This window comes from Sus scrofa, chromosome 13 (assembly GCF_054392235.1).
Source record: "Sus scrofa isolate SSC_HxYL_T2T_F1_AM1 chromosome 13, Sscrofa_HxYL_maternal_Yorkshire_Landrace_v2.0, whole genome shotgun sequence".
Lineage (NCBI taxonomy): Eukaryota > Metazoa > Chordata > Mammalia > Artiodactyla > Suidae > Sus > Sus scrofa.
In genome coordinates this window covers 21,805,082-21,824,903 of record NC_139395.1, presented here as the reverse complement: position 1 = coordinate 21,824,903, position 19,822 = coordinate 21,805,082, and the positions used below count along the sequence as shown (strand labels likewise).

The window sequence follows — 19,822 nt, the reverse complement described above, 5'->3', positions numbered from 1 at the left end:
TAACTGAATCGCTTTGTTGTACAGCAGAAATTATCACAACATAGTAGATCGACTATACTTCAATAAAACTTTTCAAAAATGAAAAAAAGAAAAAACATTCTCAGAACAACATTTAATACAGATTGAGTGCTAGATAATTTCATCAAGTTACTGTTAATTTTTTAAGAGATGATGTTATGTTTATGCAGAAAATAAACCTTAACAATAAATCTTAGGAGACATACTAAAAAAAAGGTTCAGATGTTCAAATCTAATTTCTTTCTCAGGTGTGACTCTCACTAAGCATGTTCCATATAGATTCTCATTAATATCAGTTCAAAAGGAATAGAGCAATGTCAAGTATCTTGTGCATGCAAGATGCTTCCCAAGATATTATGTGTTATGTACTAAATAGCTTTTTGTTGAGTTCTTATTTTTATGACTTTCTAGTTGTTATTGGAGGCAGGTGAGAATATTTTCAATCATTTGACCAACAAGTCTTCAAATTCGTGATTTCCCCAAGAATAATGTTGTGAGCTTATAGCTGAGGTTTATACCTAATATGCCCCAAACTAGACAGACTGCTAACAGTGTTGCAACAGGAAAGCATCTGAGGCTGCATCCAGTCTCACTAGCAATGAGATTCCACACTGATACATGACGCCTCCCTTGGAAGTGGGAGAGACGATGGTGGCACCAGAGCTAAATGCTCAGTACTTCATATTAAATCCTCTTCTCTTCCCCCTGTATGCCACTTCTTTAATGTCAAACTTTGGTCATGACCAAGATTTGTCTGACGCCAAGCCTATGGACAGAAATTCAACCTTCAAAACATTCTATCACTGTGACATGCCTTTAGGGTTAAGCGATGTTTTTGCCCACATGGCAGATTACATTCATGGACAAATTCTTTCCCTCCTGGTATCCATGCACTGCCACATGACTCTACAGTTCTTCCTCCAAAAGGAGTAGAGTACATGTCTCCACCCCTTGACTCTGAGTTTGAGCACATGATTAGCTTCAGATAACAAAACAAAGCAGGCATGATGGTATATCAGTTCCAAGCTTAGGCTTCAAGAAAACTGGACTGCTTCTTGCTTTCTGGTGCATCTACCATTGTCAGAAGGACATATTCCGTCCCAAGAAAAGGAAGAGAAACCAAATGATCCTAGAAGGAGGATGTGAAACAGAGATGCTCCAGCCTAATGGTTCTAGCCAAGCCCAGAACAGAGGCTACAGTCAACAGGTGAACTCATGAGTAAGCCCAGCCTGAAGGAGACTAGCTGGGATCAGCCACCTCCCAGGCGACATACAGAATGAGTGAGCTGTGGTAATAAATGGTTATGATTTTGCTTTAAGATGCTGCATTTTGAGTTGGTTTGTTACACAGCAATAACTAACCAATACAGTTCAAAGTGAGTTCCAGCCATTAAAATCCTGGATGTGTCAGAGTTCCCATCATGACTCAGCAGAAATGAATCTGACTAGCACCCATGAGGATGCAGGTTCGGTCTCTGGCCTCATTCAGTGGGTTAAGGATCCAGTGTTGCCTCAAGCTGTGGTGTAAGTCACAGATGCAGTTCAAATGCTGAATTGTTGTGGCTGTGGCATAGGCCAGCAGCTACAGCTCCGACTTGACCCCTAGCCTGAGAACTTCCATAGGCCTTGGGTGCAGCCCTAAAAAGACACACACACAAAAAGGATCCTGAATATGTACAATCTGTAGTTGGCCTCAGTCTACCTTTGGCACTCCTCAGATAACAGAGCTTCCGGGGCAAATCACGGCATTCTATCATGCCCCCTAAGAGCTTACCTGGGTTTGCCTCAAGCCCGGAAGTACCTTTGCAGGAAGGACTGGTGCTCCCTCCATTCTGCTGTTCATGGGAAGATGAGTGCGGATTGTATGAAATTGTCCCAGCCACAGGAGGTGGACTGATAACTGCCCCAAGAAAAATAAAAGAAGGTATTAAATGACTTCTTCTTAGACAGTGAAGAACTAAGTACATGTGAGACCATTTCATTCATGCCCAACACTGCAAGGAAGTCATCTTTAAAATAAAAGCTATGAGGTCCTATAGTACAGCACAGGGAGCTATAGTCAATCTCTTGGGATAGACCATGATGAAAGATAACAATATAAGAACGGGAATGTATACATACATACAGTGCTGTACAACAGAAATTGGCATGACATTGTAAATCAACTATACTTTAATAAAAATAAAATAAAATCTGTGGTATCAACGTGCCCATGATGTAAAGATAGGCATAGGAGTTCCCGTCGTGGCACAGCAGAAATAAATCCAACTAGGAACCCATGAGGTTGTGGGTTCGATCCCTGGCCTTGCTCAATGGGTTAAGGATCCAATGTTGCCAGGAGCTGTGGTGTAGGTCACAGACGTGGCTCAGATCTGGGGTTGCTGTGGCTGTGGTGTAGGCCGGCAGCTGTAGCTCTGATTTGACCCCTAGCATAGGAACCACCATATGCCACAGGTGCAGCCCTTAAAAAAAAAAAAAAAAAAAAAAAAAAAAAGGACAGGCGTAGATTCTAATCAAATGGATAGAATAAAGATATCTGAGACCCTATTAATAAAATAGTAAGTGAATATATAAATAAGTGGGGAGAAGGTTAAACTCTTCTTACAGGAACATGCCAACAAATAAGGGAGGAATGACAGCAGCTTGGGGGCCTGGGGTGGGGGAGCAGCCAAAAAATAATAATTGATTTGGAGAAGAATCATCTATACAGGCTAAACCTTGTGAATAAAATTTTGATAAGAGACAGGAGAGTTTCAAAATATCTCCCCACAAAAGTACTTTTTTTTAAATTACAAAAGGATGGAGTTTCTGTCATGGCTCAGCAGAAACAAATCTGGCTAGTATCCATGAGGACGCAGGTTCGATCCCTGGCCTCACTCAGTGGGTTAAGGATCCGGTGTTGCCATGAGCTCTGGTGTAGGTCGCAGATACAGCTTGGATCCTGTGTTCCTGTGGCTGTGGTGTAGGCCCACAGCTACAGCTTCAATTTGACCCATAGCCTGGGTGTGGGTGTGGCCCTAAAAAGATTAAAAAGCAGTTCCTGTCATGGCGCAGTGGTTAAGGAATCCGACTAGGAACCATGAGGTGCGGGTTTGATTCCTGGCCTTGCTCAGTAGGTTAAGGATCTGGCATTGCCGTGACCTGTGGTGTAGGCTACAGACATGGCTCGGATCTCTCGTTGCTGTGGCTCTGGCGTAGGCCGGTGGCTACAGCTCCATTTAGACCCCTAGCCTGGGAATCTCCATATGCTATAGGAGCAGCCCTAGAAAAAGGCAAAAAAAAAAAAAAAAAAAGATTAAAAAAAATTTTTTTTAATTGCAAAAGGAGAAGTGGTAACACTGCAGTGGAGAAACCTCATAAACCCCACCATAAGCCAGCAATCAAACTTGATAACAGCATTAATGGGGGAGGCCAACATTATGTGTCTCCCAATGTGACACCAAAATTGCTATAAACCATGTGACTGAGATAAGAGGCAAAATGGAAAACAGTGTATAGATTAGATAATAATATTGCGTCAAGGTTAAAATTCCTTACTTCGATAGGGATATTGTGGTTAAATAAGTGAACATCCTTGTGCTTAGGAGATAGTCACTAAAGTCAGTAAAGGGGTATGATGTTTCTAACTTTCAAATAGTATAGTAGAAAAAAAATGCACATATATTTATGAGGGAGACAGAGGAGAAATGATGAAGCAAGTACAGCAAAATATTAACAACTGGTGAATCTGGGCAAAAGATATACAGTACACAGAACTGCTTTGTCCTAGACTTGGAACGTTTCTATAATTTTGAGAGAAACTTTTTATTTTGTCTTTTGTATAAAAGACCCTTGTAGGCAGTAGGATGTTGATTGCTAGTGTGCTGATCTATAGCCGATGAGGCCAAACAGATGAGGGACACAGACACTCTAGTGACACTTGTCAAAGACCTGGTCTGGCAGTGCTGATAGGTGCTCAGAAAGTACCTTCACCCTGGTGTCAACACAGCCACAGTTCAGTCCGCAAGGGACATTTCCCACAGCCAAGAAAGTGGTGGAAAAAGTAAACCAAACCACAGAGAGGCACAGACCCACAGCTCTCCTAACTGAACAGCAACTGGTATATGAGGAATCAGAATACACTAAAGCAACCAGGCTATGTGGTTTTCCTTCCAGCAAATGGGTCTTCCGAATTTCCAAGTGCACTGAAGCAGTTCTGCACAGAGGGGAAGCTCTGGTGATTCAGAAGACACCTGAGTATCTCGTAAAACGTCAGAGCCATCATGACGAACGCCATTTATCACAGCTGTGTAGACGTGCAGACATGCCAATTAAGTAGATGATTACACTTTTCTTTCCCCCCAAAGAACACACTGCAATTACAGGAGAAGACAGCCTGCTTCCGATGGCAGTGGGTAATACTGATGAGTGGGATCCAGCTTCAAGGGGTGACAACCTGAGCCAGAGAAATGAACCCGAAGTTCCCAGGGGGTCAGAGACAACCCGCCTTCTCCATCCTGTGTGATGACAGGTAACCCGCCCAAAATGGGACAGATGGAAGGCATTCTTAACAGATGAGGGTCAACCAGAGAGAAATCCTCTGTGCAAGGCCCTCCAGAAAAGAACTACTGATGCTACTAAACAGCTCTGGTGTCCCCTGTCTGTGTCCATCACTCATCCCTTCCATAAGTGTTTGCCTGCACATGTACAAAGGACCCTGAAGCTGTGCAGAGCGGTGGTTAAAGGTCTGGCTTTTTTTTTTAAGGGCCGCATCTGTGGCACATGGAGGTTCCCAGGCTAGGGGTCAAATCGGAGCTACAGCTGCCAGCCTCCCCTAGCCATAGCAATTCAGGATCCGAGCCACGTCTGCAACCTACACCATAGTTCACTGCAATGCTGGATCCTTAATCCACTGAGTGAAGGGGATTGAACCCGCATCCTCATGGATACTAGTTGCATTCGTTAACCCCTGAGCCACGACGGGAACTCCCACGACAGGTTTTGAACCAGAGAAATGTGAAATTACATTCTATGACCTAAGGTGAAAAAGAACACAGGAGATGTTTTGATATGTTTTGGGGTAACAAGAATGCAAACAAAGACAGTTTGATCCAAGCTAAAATACCTCATTCCCTAAGTACTCTGCAGGTAGGATTTAATTACACTTATATCCAAACTTAGTCTCTAGATGAAAAAAAAAAGTTAATCACCTTCTTGAATGCAGTAGGCTGACTGAAAGAAGCCGGACTCAGAAAGCTATGTGCTAGATAGATGATTGCATTCATATGGTATTCTAGAAAAGACAAGACTCAAGGGAAAACAAAAAAAATCAGGAGTTCCCATTTCGGTGCAGTGGTTAAGAACCTGACTGCAGAGACTCAGGTCCACTTCAGAGGCACAGGTTGCATTCCAACCCAGCGCAGTGGGTTAAGGATCCAGTGTTGCCATAGCTGTGGCACAGGTCACAGAGCAGCTAAGATTCAGTCCCTGGCCTGGGAACTTCTATATGCCGTGGTTGCAGCCATTATAGAAAAAAAAGAAACAAACAGTATTTGCCAGGGCTGGGGGTTACAGCACTGAAAAGACTATAAAGGGGTACAAGGGAACTGGGTACAAGGGAACTTTCTGGGGTGATGCAATTGTTCTATGTTTCAATGGCAGTGGTAGTTACACATTTATGTGTACTTGCCAAAATTCTTGGAATCACATACTAAGAAGAGTGAATTTTCCTGTATGTTAAAAAAAAATTAGGGAGTGGGAGCATGGCAAGAATAAAATTACCCTTGCTGGAGGTGATACTTGCTAGCTCCATATTACACATTAAACTAGACCTACTAAAAACTCAACATGAAACGTCTGCTTTCTGTCTTTCCCCAGGGTCACACAGAAATGACTGCTTTGGACTTTTTTTCGCCCCCTACACCTGTGGGATGTGGAAGTTCTCAGGCCAGGGACTGAACCTGCCTGGCAGTTGCGACCTGTGCCACAGCTGCAACAACACTGGATCCTTAACCCACTGTGCCACGAGGGAACTTCCTATTTTGGCATCTCTTGCTAAACTTCTCCCAGTCTTCCTAGCATCCTAGGCGGGAATTCAGACCCTCTCTTTAGGATCCATGTGACTCCAGGAGTTACATGGCTTCCTTCCTCCCAAAATGCCAGCAGAGGCCACTGGCTGACCCAAGACAACCCTAGCTGGTGCCCCGCCCCACTGGGAAGGACTTCATGTCCTAAAACTCATCATCCTAACCTCATCAATGAGAGCAATGTGCTGCCCAAAACAGACAGCACACATTCAGAAACCAGACTGAGACTGGATTCCTGAGCATATCTAGCCATTGATGGAGACTATAAGTATCTACGTAAAGAGTCAGCATTTGGAGTTCCCTCATGGCTCAACTGGTTAAGGATCCAAAGTTGTTACTACTGTGGTACAGGTTCAATCCCTGGCTCAGAAACTTCCACATGCTGCAGAAGCAGACAAAAAAAAAAAAAAAAAAAAAAAAAGAGCCAGCATTTGACTGGAGCCCCGAGTCACCTGCCTGGTGTTTAACCCTCCATACAGCTGTGAGGTGTGGGCTAATAAACAAACCCCATAGTAGGAGCAGCAGCTGTTCTTTTATCTGTTTGATTGGCACCTGTTTAACTGTTTGGTTTCTCCTTGCTAACATCTCTATGTAGATGCAAGATTTGTCAAAGTGTTTACTTTTTTTCTGGCACTAGTCTTCAACTTCTTGATGAAAAACACAAAGAAATACAGAGTGAACTAAAACAAACACTTGCTGATTATTTTCTGGTGTATACACACACACACACACACACACAAAAGGTTTTTTTACCTGTTTGGATTCCTAACTGGCTGGTTCTGGAAGAAGCTGAGAGAAAATCCTGATCCCAAATGGGAGAGTTTTGACTATAAACTTCTTCTTCTAACATGGACAGAAACCTAAACACAAGAGTAAAAGCAACAGTGAGATCAAAATTAATGTACCGGAGTTCCCGCTGTGGCGCAATGGAAATGAACCTATTATCCATGAGGATGCGAGTTCAATCCCTGGCCTCAATCAGTGGGTTAAGGATCTGGCCTTGCCGTGAGCTACAGTGGTGTAGGTTGCAGATGCGGCTCTGATCCTGTGTTGCTGTGGCTGTGGTGTAGGCTGGCAGCTGCAGCTCCAATTGGACCCCTAGCCTGGGAAATTCATATGCCATGTGTATGGCCCTAAAATGCAAAAACAAGCAAACAAACCAAAAACTAATGTACTATTAGAGGGACAAAAGTCCCAGCCACCCAGGGCAATAGCCACCTGAACAGCAGTAGCTCATCTTCAATTCAGAAATACACTAGTCACTTATGACTCAAGTGATGATTTAGCTGAGGAGCCCTATTATCTTCAAATAACATTAATGCATTTCTACAAATTTATTCTCTTTGGGCTCTGCATGGATAGGCGAAACACAAACCACACAGAGCATTATATCAGGGGAAACACATGCCTCTGAGTCCCACTCAGTGAGTCTTAGAACAAGATCCCAGACCTCCACAGAGTTGTCACTGTCACTGTTATTTACGGAGTGCTTGCCAGGTGCTTGCACTATTCTAAAACCTTACTGAATCCTCATGTCAACCCAATGAGTTACACTTTTTATTTTTATTTATCACACACATCCATAGCTCTTACTGTATGACAGCCACTGTTCTAAGTCATTGATGTATTTTAACTCACTTGAACTTGCTAACCCCCCATGAGATAGGATCCATTATTGTACCCATTTAACAGATGAAAATACTGTTAGCACAGATAGGCTCAATAACTGGTACAACGTCCCACAGCCGATAAGCTGCAGGCCAAAATCCAAACATGTGATTAATTACTATGTGACATTTCCTGTCATGTTATAAACCAAATAGACCTCAAGTTTTGGGGGCCCACAGAAATCACCTGGATATTTTGTTAGAATAGAAGTTCAGAGACCCACGCTCCACCTAGGCTTACTGAATCAAAAGTCTGTGAAAATGGCCTGGGCAGCTTGAATTTTGATGAGTACCTGGGACCATTCTTATAGACCCCCTAATGGAAGACTATAATGAAAATACCAACACAAATCTACACTCTGGTACTGGAAGGTCTTCCTGCAAGCCTGTCTGAGATGTATGGGTTCTCATGGAGGGTGCAGAATGATGGCCAAGAGCTTAGGCTCTAAAATCCACTTGCCAAGCTCACCACATAATTTGTGTGACCTTGGAATAAATTCTCAACCGTCCTCTTCCTCAGTTCCTCTTTTATAAAATGGAACGATGAGCAGTAATTTCTGCATGAGGTGATGGTAAGGAATACACTGTCGTTGTGCTTCAAATGGTGCCAACTGCTAGGAAGTGCTCATTCATTCAATCAACAAAAACTGACCGAACACCCACCACGTGCCAGGCACTGTGTCAGACACTGGGAGACAGAGTGGACACAAACTTGCCTTGCCCTCAAGAAGTTCATGTTGCAATGATGTAACAGAGGTTAGTTAAAATACATCCACTATCCCTTCTCTGAAATTCTGAAATCCAAAAGCCCTCAAAAAATATTTTCCATGTGGAATTCCTGTTGTGGCTCAAGGGGTTAAGAATCCAACGAGTATCCATGAGGATGCAGGTTTGATCCCTGGCCTCACTTAGTGGGTTCAAGGATCTGGCATTGCCATGAGGTGTGGTGGAGGTCACAGACACGGCTTGGATCTGGCACTGCTATAGCTGTAGCGTAGGCCAGCAGCTACAGCTCCAATTCAACCCCTAGCCTAGGAACCTCCATATGCCACAGGTATAGCCATTAAAAAAAAAATTCCATAACCCATTTGGTGACAAAATCTGACCTGAATATACATAGACTAAAGTCTTTATAATTATAAATGTATGAGCTTTAGGGGAACTGCCCCTATTTCTAAAGTTAGGATACACAGTCCATGTGTTATGTTACCTTTATAAAGGTGTCAAGTTACCTTAAAACTTGAATTGTATAACATATCTAGTACCGAGATCAAGGGCCTACATCATCATCATCATTAGTACTAAAAGTACCACTAGTCTTCTCATTAATCAAATCCTGTCAGATTTTAGAAGGTCTCAGGGGAGGCAGGCATTGACTTTTTGGAAATGAAGACAGATGGGGAAAGATCCAGAAGGTCTTCTGACTTGCTGCTCATACTCAGAAGATTTAAGAACATTGTACCAGAGTTCCCATCGTGGCTCAGCAGAAACAAATATGACTAGCATCCATGAGGATTCAGGTTCCAACCCTAGCCTTGTTCACTGGGCATGGCCTAGGCCAGCAGCTACAGCTCCAATTCGATCCCTAGCCTGGGAACCTCCATATGCCGCAGCTGCAGCCCTTTCAGACAAAAAAAAAGTACCATGTGCATGAACACCTACCTGCACTCAGTCGTGTAATTTATGGTTTATGGAGATGGCGTGGGTCACTTCTTGCCAAGCAAGCCAACCTTAACCGAAGCTTTAAAAACTTTAGTATGGGTTTTACCTAATGCAGGAAGACTGACAGCAACAGGAGGGAAAATCCTTTCTAAGATCACATTCTGACCTTACTGATGAGAGGGAAGGTTCTTGATGCATCCCCCCTTTTCCTTCATAGATGCTGCCCTCACATCACACAGCCCCAAGAGTTCCCCAACTGCCCTTCATCAAGGAAGTAAAGGTTCTCTCCCTTCCCAGGCTCCTTCCTTATCAGTAATTACACGACTGGACCATTTCACAAAGCCCTACCAGGACTCACTGAAGATGCCACGCATGATTTAGGAAAATAATTATGTGTGTGCTATATAATACATGCATATACATATAGTTATCTCAATCGAATAATGTCACATAATGCCATGAGGAAGTGCTTATTTTCTACACGGAGGACACCAATTGTATGTTGAATAAAAGACAATACACGGAAAAAAAGAAATATCTCAAAGCATAAAAAGTATATCACCAGGAGTTCCCGTTGTGGCTCAGAGGTTAAAGAACCCGACTAGTATCCATGAGAATAAGGGTTCAATCCCTGGCCTTGCTCAGTGGGTTAAGGATCTGGCATTGCCATGAGCTCTGGTGTAGACTGCAGTCGCAGTCGTGGCTTGGATCCTGCGTTGCTGTGGCTGTGGTATAGGCTGGCAGCTACAGTCCGATTCAACCCCTAGCCTGGGAACCTCCATATGCCGAGGGTGCAGCCCTAAAAAGACAAAAAAAAAAAAAAAAAAAAAAAAAAAAGTGTGTGCCCCCGCCGCAGTCATAGGGGCTATTATCATGGTCTTTTGCTTCTTTGTTCCCCCTTAACTAAATTTTCACCAACATGTCCATGTATCACTTTTTTTTTTTTTAATTTTTTTTATGGCCACACCTATGGAAGTTCCCAGGCCAGGGATTGAACCCAAGCCCCAGATGCAGCCTATGCCACAGCTGCTGCACATGGGATCCTTAACCCACTGCGCCAGGCCAGGGATTGAACCTGCACCTCCACAATGATCCAAGTCGCTGCAGTCGGATTCTTACCTCACTGCACCACAGCAAGAACTCCCATTTTATCACTTTTAGAATGAAAAGTAGATACTAACGTTTTTAAAAACAACAGTGTAAACAGGTAGATGGGAGGAAAGGCACGGGTTAAAGCCAAGCAGAAGAAAGGGAGGATATGAAGAGCAGGAAGATGAGGATATAAGCCCTGAAGAAGCGTCTGGGAATCACGGCAACCTCACAGGGGTGAGAAGCTGGCTGCAGCCTCACTTTGAGACAGTGCCCAAGAGCCAAATGGCACCTCTGGCTTCAATATATGAGATTCCGCTGCCAAACCTGCAGGTATAAATCCCTAAGAGCCTCAGATGTTGTCATAGTCAATGAAAAGGGATTTAGAAGGAGACGTGGGTGGTAGTTTTACCCTACCATTAGTAATAGAGAAGAAAACAAAGCAACATTGATTTTTCAGCTGAACAGCATAAGCATGCCAGAACCATGGGCTGAAGGAACAAAACACTGTAATTAGCAAATATCTGCAAGAAGCAAAATGAATTCGCTATGGGTAAAAAAATTGTTACCATGCAAGATAATTAAAATTTATCTTTAAGCATTATAAAAGGTGTGGGGTGACGGGTTGGGGAGAGGGGTCCTCTTTGTCCCTTGGCTCAAAGACAGGATGACAACTATAATCTGAACACCTAAAATGCTGCTTATGTGGCAAATGCCATAGAGAAAAGAGAAAACTGCTTTAATGTCTAAGGAAAGGAGCTTAGACCAGTTAAAAGGCAGTCACCGAAATACATGAACCTGCCCAGAGTTCATCACCCACTTAGAGGCCACACCCAAACTGCAATTTAAGTTTCCTGAAACTTCCTCCCAGGAGGATATCAGTATCTTCATGTCCCACCTCAGACTCGTGTGCGGGTTGCCTTCAGAAATACTGAAAATCAGGACGCTAGGATTTTTTTTTTCTTCAGGGCCACACCTGCAGCATAAGGAAGTTCCCAGGCTAGTGGATGAATCAGAGCTGCAGCTGCTGGACTATGATACAGCCACAGCAATGTGGGACCAAGCCACATCTGTGCCCTATGCCGCAGCTCACGGCAAGACCAGATCCTTAACCCACTGAGCAAGGCCAGGGATCGAACCCACATCTTCATGAATACTAGTCGGGTTCATCACCCACTGAGCCACAACGGGAACCCCCAGAATGCTAGGATTTGTGTGAAAATGTTGGATGTTCAGCTAAAGCTCATCAGGATTACCCTCTACCTAATATTTAGGATTCTCGTTCAACTGAAAAACAAAAACAAAAAAACAAAAAACTATTCAGTCCATTTCTACCAGAAAGTCACTTTCAGGAGTTCTCTGGTGACTTAACAATTAGGGATCTGACATTGTTACTGCCATGGCTGAGGTTACTGCTGTGGCTTTGGTTCAATCCCTGGCCTGGGAACTTCCACATGCCATGCAGGTGGCCAACAACAAGAAAAAAACTTGTTGTTGTTGTTTTGGGCCTAACTTATTTTAAAAAACTAAAACCATCATCCTTCCTGGGAAACAAAATGGGTTAACCAGAAATAGTAACAATTAAAAAAAATCTAGTTTCCCACATAAAACAGGATTTCACTGATCTTTGCTCAAAGACAACAGATCTTCTGCTAAACTCCATTCTCTAGGTCTCAGTCCTCCGTGGCAGAACTCTATCAGACCTGGAAAGCCTTTTCACATGAGAGCCTCCACCTCCCCAGCCCACGTGAAGGAGACGGTTCATCTGCTCCAGGCAGAAGGAACTGCCTCCTTCCTGTCTTGCTGCCACTGCTCCGTGACAAGTTTTCACCTGCACCCTCAGCCTCTCAGCTTAAATTTGGGGTTCTTGGCATTGAAAATACATTTCCAAGGCCAAGAGTGCAGCGCTGCAACTTCCTACCCCTTTGACACATGTCCTACATCTGAAAAATATTTAAATGAGTATTTCTATGCGGGAGATCTGGCAGGTGCAAGAAGCAAGGTGCATGAAAGCATGTGTATGCTACAAGAAACTATATATAGGGGCACAGAGGTCATTGTGAAGGAGGTTTCTCTATTCCCAGCCGGCCCCACTCTTGGGGTCACTCTAGCTGAGACAGGAGTGGTCCACCCATCCCAGAAAGGGCTGGAGACTGGGATGGAAGAAACAGCCACCTGAGTTCTCTTGCACCACTTCTGGGTTGATGGAAATTGCTTCTGCACAGCCTTCCCCACCCTCCTCTATAATGTCCAGGCAGATGAATACACAAAATCAAAGTACTGACCCACCTATAAGACTCATGTGGGATGAGGTTGGGGTGGAGAGGCAGTGAGGGAGCAGTCAACACAGAGTCAAGCAAATCTCAGATGGGCTGGAAAGTACCCAAGGAGACTCCCAGAGGGAGCGGAGAAGGAGGGGTTCCTCCCCCTCCCCGAGTGTTTTTCCTATCCTGTGCCCCGCTCTTGTCACTGATGCAGGCTTGGGTATGTATCCATCAATCTCAGGCCCTGGCATCCAACAAAAACCTGCAGGAGCACTCCCTTACTTGGGGAAATGGGTGAGAATTAGAGTCCGTTTCTCAAGTGGCAGTTTGTCTTTCTCCTGCCTCGCCTGTTCCAGGAGCTGTCGCCTCATAACGGTGAAGACGGAGCGGAGCAGGGTTCTCCCGAACACCTGGGCGGTCTCGTATCGAGGCAGACTGTCACAGAACTGCGGCACGTTGCAGTAACACAGCCACCTGCAACCAGAGGAGACCATGCTGTCAATATGCCTCAAACCCCAGGCCATGTGCAACACCCAATGATGGCTCCTCTAGTCTATCAGCCTCAGCAGGAGAGACCAAGTCTGCAGGGACAAGTGGAAGTGTCACCACCAGCTGGTAACACCTGGGAATAAGGCTAGCTCATTCGGACCCAATCACATGGGCTCACTTCTCTTAGAATCATTCCATTCTGCAGCATCCTTTAAAGAAGAGGAGAAACAAAAAGGGACACTGGGAACTATATCTAGTCACTTATGATGGAGCATGATGGAAGATAATGTGAGAAAAAGAATGCATCTATGTATGTGCGACTGGGTCACTTTGCTGTACAGTAGAAAATTGACAGAACACTGTAAACCAACTAGAATGGAAAAAAATAAAAATCACTTCAAAAAAAAAAAGAAACTAAAAGGGAAATCAAGGAAGTCCCTTTTGTGGAAGCATCAGAACTCCACCATCTAACTCTCTGGGTAAGATTGTAAGGCTTCTTTAAAATGCCTACGCACTCCACGATAATCTACGTGGGAAAAGAATCTGAAAGAGAATGGATGTGTGTACGCGTATGACTGAATCACTTTGTTGTACAGCAGAAATGATCATAACCTCGTAAGTCAATTATACTTCAATTAAACTTTAAAAAATGAAAAGAAATTAAAAAATTTGAAAAGCCTACGCAGCACTCACATAGCCCCGAAGCTTTGGTGGGAAGATAACGATCTTCAAGGCTGTTCAAAACTCAGTCAAAACGCAGGAAGTAATAAGCTTCCACCATCTGTCGCTTAGGTACATTTTCAATGACTCAGACTCAAAGTCAAAATTGGGTTTCAGCACTGCACAGGGCTGGAGGAGTGCCTGGGGCCCGGGGGAAACCAGCTTTCCTGAGATCTGACCACAGTTCTGGGGCACACGGGCTATGTAGGGCATATGATTTGGAAAGCTCATTCGGCCAAGGGAAGCTAGAAAATGAAGGTCCATTCACAACTGACCCGCCTTCTCCTGCGACACCCAGAGAGGAAATTTCCAGGACCCAACAATATGGGCGCACACGGGGGCCCAGGGGGCAGCACAGACCAGGGAAGAGTCTGAGCTTCACTGCCCAGCTCCTGTTCTTTGGTAGCAGATCCAGCTCATCCCCTTCCAGGACAGGACTGCTTTCCCCAAATAAAACCCCTCCTCCAGGTGCGCCTTGAAGGTGGGGGCCATGTTCCAATCTGCCCAAACTGCTAGAAGACACCCCAATGAAGTGTCAACCCCTCGGCAAAGAGTGAGACAAGACTTATTTTTTTATTTTATTCTGTATTACCTCATGGTCCCCTTGGGGGGGGGGGGGGCAGGGGTGGGTGTTTCATCTTTGGGGAAGAAAGTCTTCACTAGCTTTCTACCTAGATTCAAAATTAACATTACAGTGTTCCTGTCGTGGCTCAGTGGTTAACGAATCGGACTAGGAACCATGAGGTTGCAAGTTCGATCCCTGGCCTCGCTCAGTGGGTTAAGGATCCGGAGTTGCCGTGAGCTGTGGTGTAGGTCAGCAGCTGCAGCTCCAATTCGACCCCTAGCCTGGGAACCTCCATATGCTGTGGGAGCAGCCCTAGAAAAAGGCAAAAAGACAAAAAAAAAAAAAAAAGTACTGCTTACTATTTCTATTTTCCTCTCAACTTCTCCATCCTAATAATTTACACCCAAATGTCACTTTATGTTACAATGCCCAAATGAGCACCATAAGTGCTGTACTGTATCTTGTCAAGCTTGAAACAGTGACCTTGCTAGCAGAAAAAGCTGGGCAGTGCATTTATTTTGTAATTCATAAGGCACATCCTTATGAATTATGAAATTCATCATCTTCAAAGCCTATCTTTGCTGGATGTGAGTCTGCAGCCACTTAATTGAGTTAAAATATTTGGAGTTGAAGGAAAACCAACTCCCAAGGAACTAATTATGAAACTACAAATGTAATCACAAGCCATAATCATTAGTTCAATTTCATGAGACTTAGGCTTTCAGAAGACTGTTTGTACATCTTAATATTAAAAGTATGTCAAAAAATAAAATAAAATAAAGCTCTTTGGAGTTCCCATCGTGGCTCAGTGGTTAATGAATCTGACTAGGAACCATGAGGTTACGGGTTCGATCCCTGGCCTTGCTCAGTGGGTTAAGGATCCAGCGTTGCCATGAGCTGTGGTGTAGATTGCAGACGTGGCTTGGATCCCATGTTGCTGTGGTTCCCGTGCAGACGTGGCTGTGGTTTAGGACAGGGCTACAGCTCCGATTCAGCCCCTAGCCTGGGAACCTCCATATGCCGCCGGAGCGGCCCAAGAAATGTCAAAAAAGACAAAAAAAAAAATGTCTAATCTTCTGCCATGGAAGATTTGAGACCAGTACTGTCTAATAAAGGTCTCTATGATGATGAGAAGGCCGTCCAGCTGCGCTGATAGAGTAGCCACCAGCCACATGAAACCACTGAGCATTTGAAAGGCAGCTAATACAACCCAAGAGCTTAATTTGTGATGTTATTTAACTTTTATCCACTTAAAATTTTACTAATGGCAACAATGTGAAATATTTTTCCATTAAACACAACTTTACTGTTTTGGTAGAACTCCACTTAGCTTTAACTACTTAAAATTTAGTGAGTGAATTGAGAGGTGCTATAAGTACAAAGCACACACTGAACTTATCTAAAAAACAGAAACAGACTCACAGACACAGAAAACAGACTTGTGGTTGTCAAGGGGAAGAAGGGGTGGGTAGGAATGGATTGGGAGTTTAGGGTTAGTAGATGCAAACTAGTATATACAGAATGGATAAACAACAAGATCCTACCATAGAGAACAGGGAACTATACTCGATATCCTGAGATAAACCATTATGGAAAAGAATATGAAAAAAAATGCATATACGTATAACTGAACTACTCTGCTGTACAGCAGAAATTAACACCACTTTGTAAATCAACTATGCTTCAATAAAATAAACTTTAGGAAAAACACTGTATTTGGAAGACAGTACAAAAAAGTAAAAGACATCATTAATAATTTGTTCATATTGATTCCATGGTAAAGTGGTAATATTTTTATAATTGGTTCAAAAAATTATTAAAATTAATGCCTTGTGTTTATTTCCTCTTTAAAATGTTAACTTACATACATGGCTCACATTTGTAGATAATATTCCATCTGGCAGCTCTGAGTCTGAATCTAAAAAGGTGTCCCATCCATAAGGGTCACAGACATCAGAGACTCCACTTAAGATGGATGCTATTTCTGCTATAGCAATGAAAGATTATAAACATTATCATAAAATCATAAAATGTTATCCAAAAAGTGTTTTTTTGTTTTTGTTTTTGTTTTTTTGTTTTTTTTGCTAAGGCCCACACCTATGGCATTAGTACATTCCCAGATCGAACTGGAGCTGCAGCTGCCAGGCTATGCTACAGCCACAGCAACGCCAGATTCAAGCCACGTCTGCGACCTACACCACAGCTCACACAATGCTGGATCTTTAACCCACTAAGTGGGGCCAGGGATTGAACCCACATCCTCATGGATACTAGTCAGGTTCATTTCCACTGAGCCACAACAGGAACTCCCAAAAGTGCTTAATTGGTCATTCACTCTCCCTCAGGTAAAGGAAGACAGCGTAGATTGCTATTACTGAGTAAAAATTTTCAAATAATAGGTTTCCAGTTATTTCCTCTGAGAATCATTTTATATTATACACCTCAGTTTATGTTTTTGTTTAGTTTTGTTTTTATTTCCAAGCCTGATCTTATTTTATAAATCTATAAGGGCACAGGATGAAAAGACAGGCGACAGAGTCTTGGGTGTTGCTGTGGTAAATGACATGGTCACGGCGTGTGGTGAGACAGAAACAAGGAAACAAGAAAAAATGTGTGCCTTGCTGTTGCTCTCCCATTCCTGCAAAGACTAACCTAGAGGAAAAAATTTTACCTAAACAACTGTTTTCAGGTCTTCTAAAAAGAAGTGACAGGACAGCTCATTCATTTTTTATGCATAACAGATGGGATATGTATGCAGTTAACTAATTGTTCAAACAACTCTCAGACTTTTTACAGCATCCTGACAATTTGCAACCACCTTTCTTTCCTTTTATTTTTTATGTTTGGCCATGCCCTCGAGCTTGCAGAAGTTCCTGGGCCAAGGATTTAACCCATGCCGTGGCAATGGCCCAAACCACAGCAGTGACAATGTCAGATCCTTAACCTGCTGAGCCACATGGGAATTCTCCACCTCACTTTCTTTACAACATGAATAGGAGTTCCCTGGTGGCTTAATGGGTTAAGGATCTGACATGGTCACTGCTATGCCTCTGTCATTGTTATGGCATGGGTTCAATTCCTGGCCTGGGAACTTCTGCATGCTGCAGGCATGGCAAAAAAAAAAAAAAAAAAAAAAAAAAAAAAAGGTATATTTTTCCTTAATTCAGGACAGAGAACAAAAGCAACTTAAGGAGTTCTACTGCTCGGTCTGCATTTAATTTTTTATCAGGGGATAAAAAAATTCTCCTTGTGGCGCATGGAAACCAATCCAACTAGTACCCATGAGGATTCGGGTTCAATCCCTGGCCTTGCTCAGTGGGTCGGGGATTTGGTGTTGCCATGAGCTGTGGGGTAGGTTGAAGACGAGGCTCGGATCCCGCGTTGCTCTGGTTGTGGTGTAGGCTGGCAGCTGTAGCTCCTATTCGACCTATGAACTTCCATATGCCGCAGGTGCAGCCCTAAAAAGCAAAAAAAAAAAAAAAATTTTTTTGGATAAATCCTAGGGATCAGCTTTATCAGAAACCTAATTATTTTCTAAGTCCAGTCTTTTCCATGGAGAATTCTGTCTCTCCCCATCATCAGGCTGTTGTGAGCTCCACAAGTCTCAGCCCCTCTGTTCCGATGGCTATGACAGCCAGAAATTACATACTGAACCAGCCATCCAGGTCCTGAGGTTCGCTTACACATCAAGATAAGGCCCCGTGGTGCCTGCAGCTGTAACAGGACCCATTTTTGAAAAGATGGTATCAGCAAGGCCCCGTGGTGCTGCGGCCTGTGGTTTTTTTCAATTCCCAAGTGGTCATGACAGCGAAGCTTGACTCGGAAACAAGTCTTGCTTCTCAGAATGTTCCCAGCTTGTTTCTCTCTGCTTCCCTTTCTTCATCAACAGGGCATGATGCTGGGGGAAGTGGGGGAGTGATGTGTGAAACTTCATTTCCTTTTTTTCATCCACTGAGGCTCCTAGTCTCCGTCCCGCCTAGAAATCAGCAGCTTGCAGCGTTCGGCAGGACAGACTCATTTCAGCCTCTCTGCGGCTTCCCTTCACCACATAGGACCCCACTCTTCCACAGGCTGGGGAGGCGGGGTGAGCAAGACGCTGCTGTCTTCTCTGCCCTGTTATCTTATGACACTCTCATTCCGTGTACATGCTCTAGTTTAAGAGGCGCACGTTGGCAGTGACTGAATTTTGGAGTACATGTGTGGGAGGAAAAGCATGACTAGCATCTTCCCAGCACCCATGCGGTGTGCCAGACACCACGCACAGACCAGCTCCAGGAACACATAACACCCATGGGACTGAGCAGAGAAAGAAACAGAAGGTCAAGGAGGTGAAGTGACTGGTCTAAGGCACACAGAACTGGGGAGCAATGGAGCCATAGTTCAAACCCATCACTCATTCCAGAACTCGACTTCTATTTTTCTGACTCCTTAAGTATCTATAAGTGCCACCCATTTCTTGCTAATTCCCAAATGCTACCTAGTGTTTTTATTCTGTTTCCAAAATACAGCATTAACTCCCATGCTGCTTCACATTTAATTCTTTTTTTTTTTTTTTTTTTTTAATAGCCGTACCCATGGCATAGGGAAGTTCCCTACACCACAGCTGCAGCAACACTGGATCCTTTAACCTACTGGGCAGGGGATCGAACACATTGTCTCCACAGTGACCAGAGCTGCTGCACCAGTGGGATTCTTAACCCACTGCACCACAACAGGAACTTCGAATTCCCCTTGATGAAACAATTCTCCTCTTTGAAGAATGGCAAATACTTTCATGGGGTTAACTTTGACAAATACTGAGCTCTGTCAATCACTCACAGATCGAGTTAAAATATATTTTTGACAGTGCTATTAATTTATTATAAACAAGAGTAACAATAATATAGAGACTCCTATTAATGCAAAACTCTGAAATGAAGGTGTAAAAATGAAGATTTAATTTAAAAAAAGAAATCTGTAATTCCTGTAAAAGTCAATTTATTAAGAGAAAATACTTTACAGTTCAAATTGTATATACTGTAAAAGGAGGGAGGAGAGGAGAAAGGGGGTTTTACTCATGAAATCAGGTCAGTTAACAGAGGAGAGAGCTGATCTTAAAGTGCACCCATTCCTACATGTCATCTGCTGTTACAGAAAATAACCTGGGTATAAGCAGTCTTTATAGGCTGTCAAAAAAACACTGCCTATTTTAAATCAGGAGAAAGAAAAAAGAAAACCACAGACACAAGTTTAATGTGCCTATAAAATATAAAAGGAAAAGTTATAAAAAAAAATGGTGACTAG

General features: G+C 43.5%; 1 protein-coding gene across 3 annotated transcripts in view; it reads right to left on the bottom strand.

The window, feature by feature from the left end:
* KAT2B (lysine acetyltransferase 2B) overlaps positions 1-19,822 on the bottom strand; it is a 114,054-nt gene that overhangs the window by 32,044 nt on the left and 62,188 nt on the right. For all 3 annotated transcript variants that reach the window (XM_021071366.2, XM_084989957.1, XM_084989958.1), the window contains exons 6-8: positions 13,048-13,239; positions 6,837-6,943; positions 1,793-1,918 (exon numbers count right to left, since the gene is read on the bottom strand). In XM_021071366.2, the coding sequence (XP_020927025.2) occupies positions 1,793-1,918; positions 6,837-6,943; positions 13,048-13,239 (425 nt within the window). The remainder of the gene's footprint in view (positions 1-1,792; positions 1,919-6,836; positions 6,944-13,047; positions 13,240-19,822) is intronic.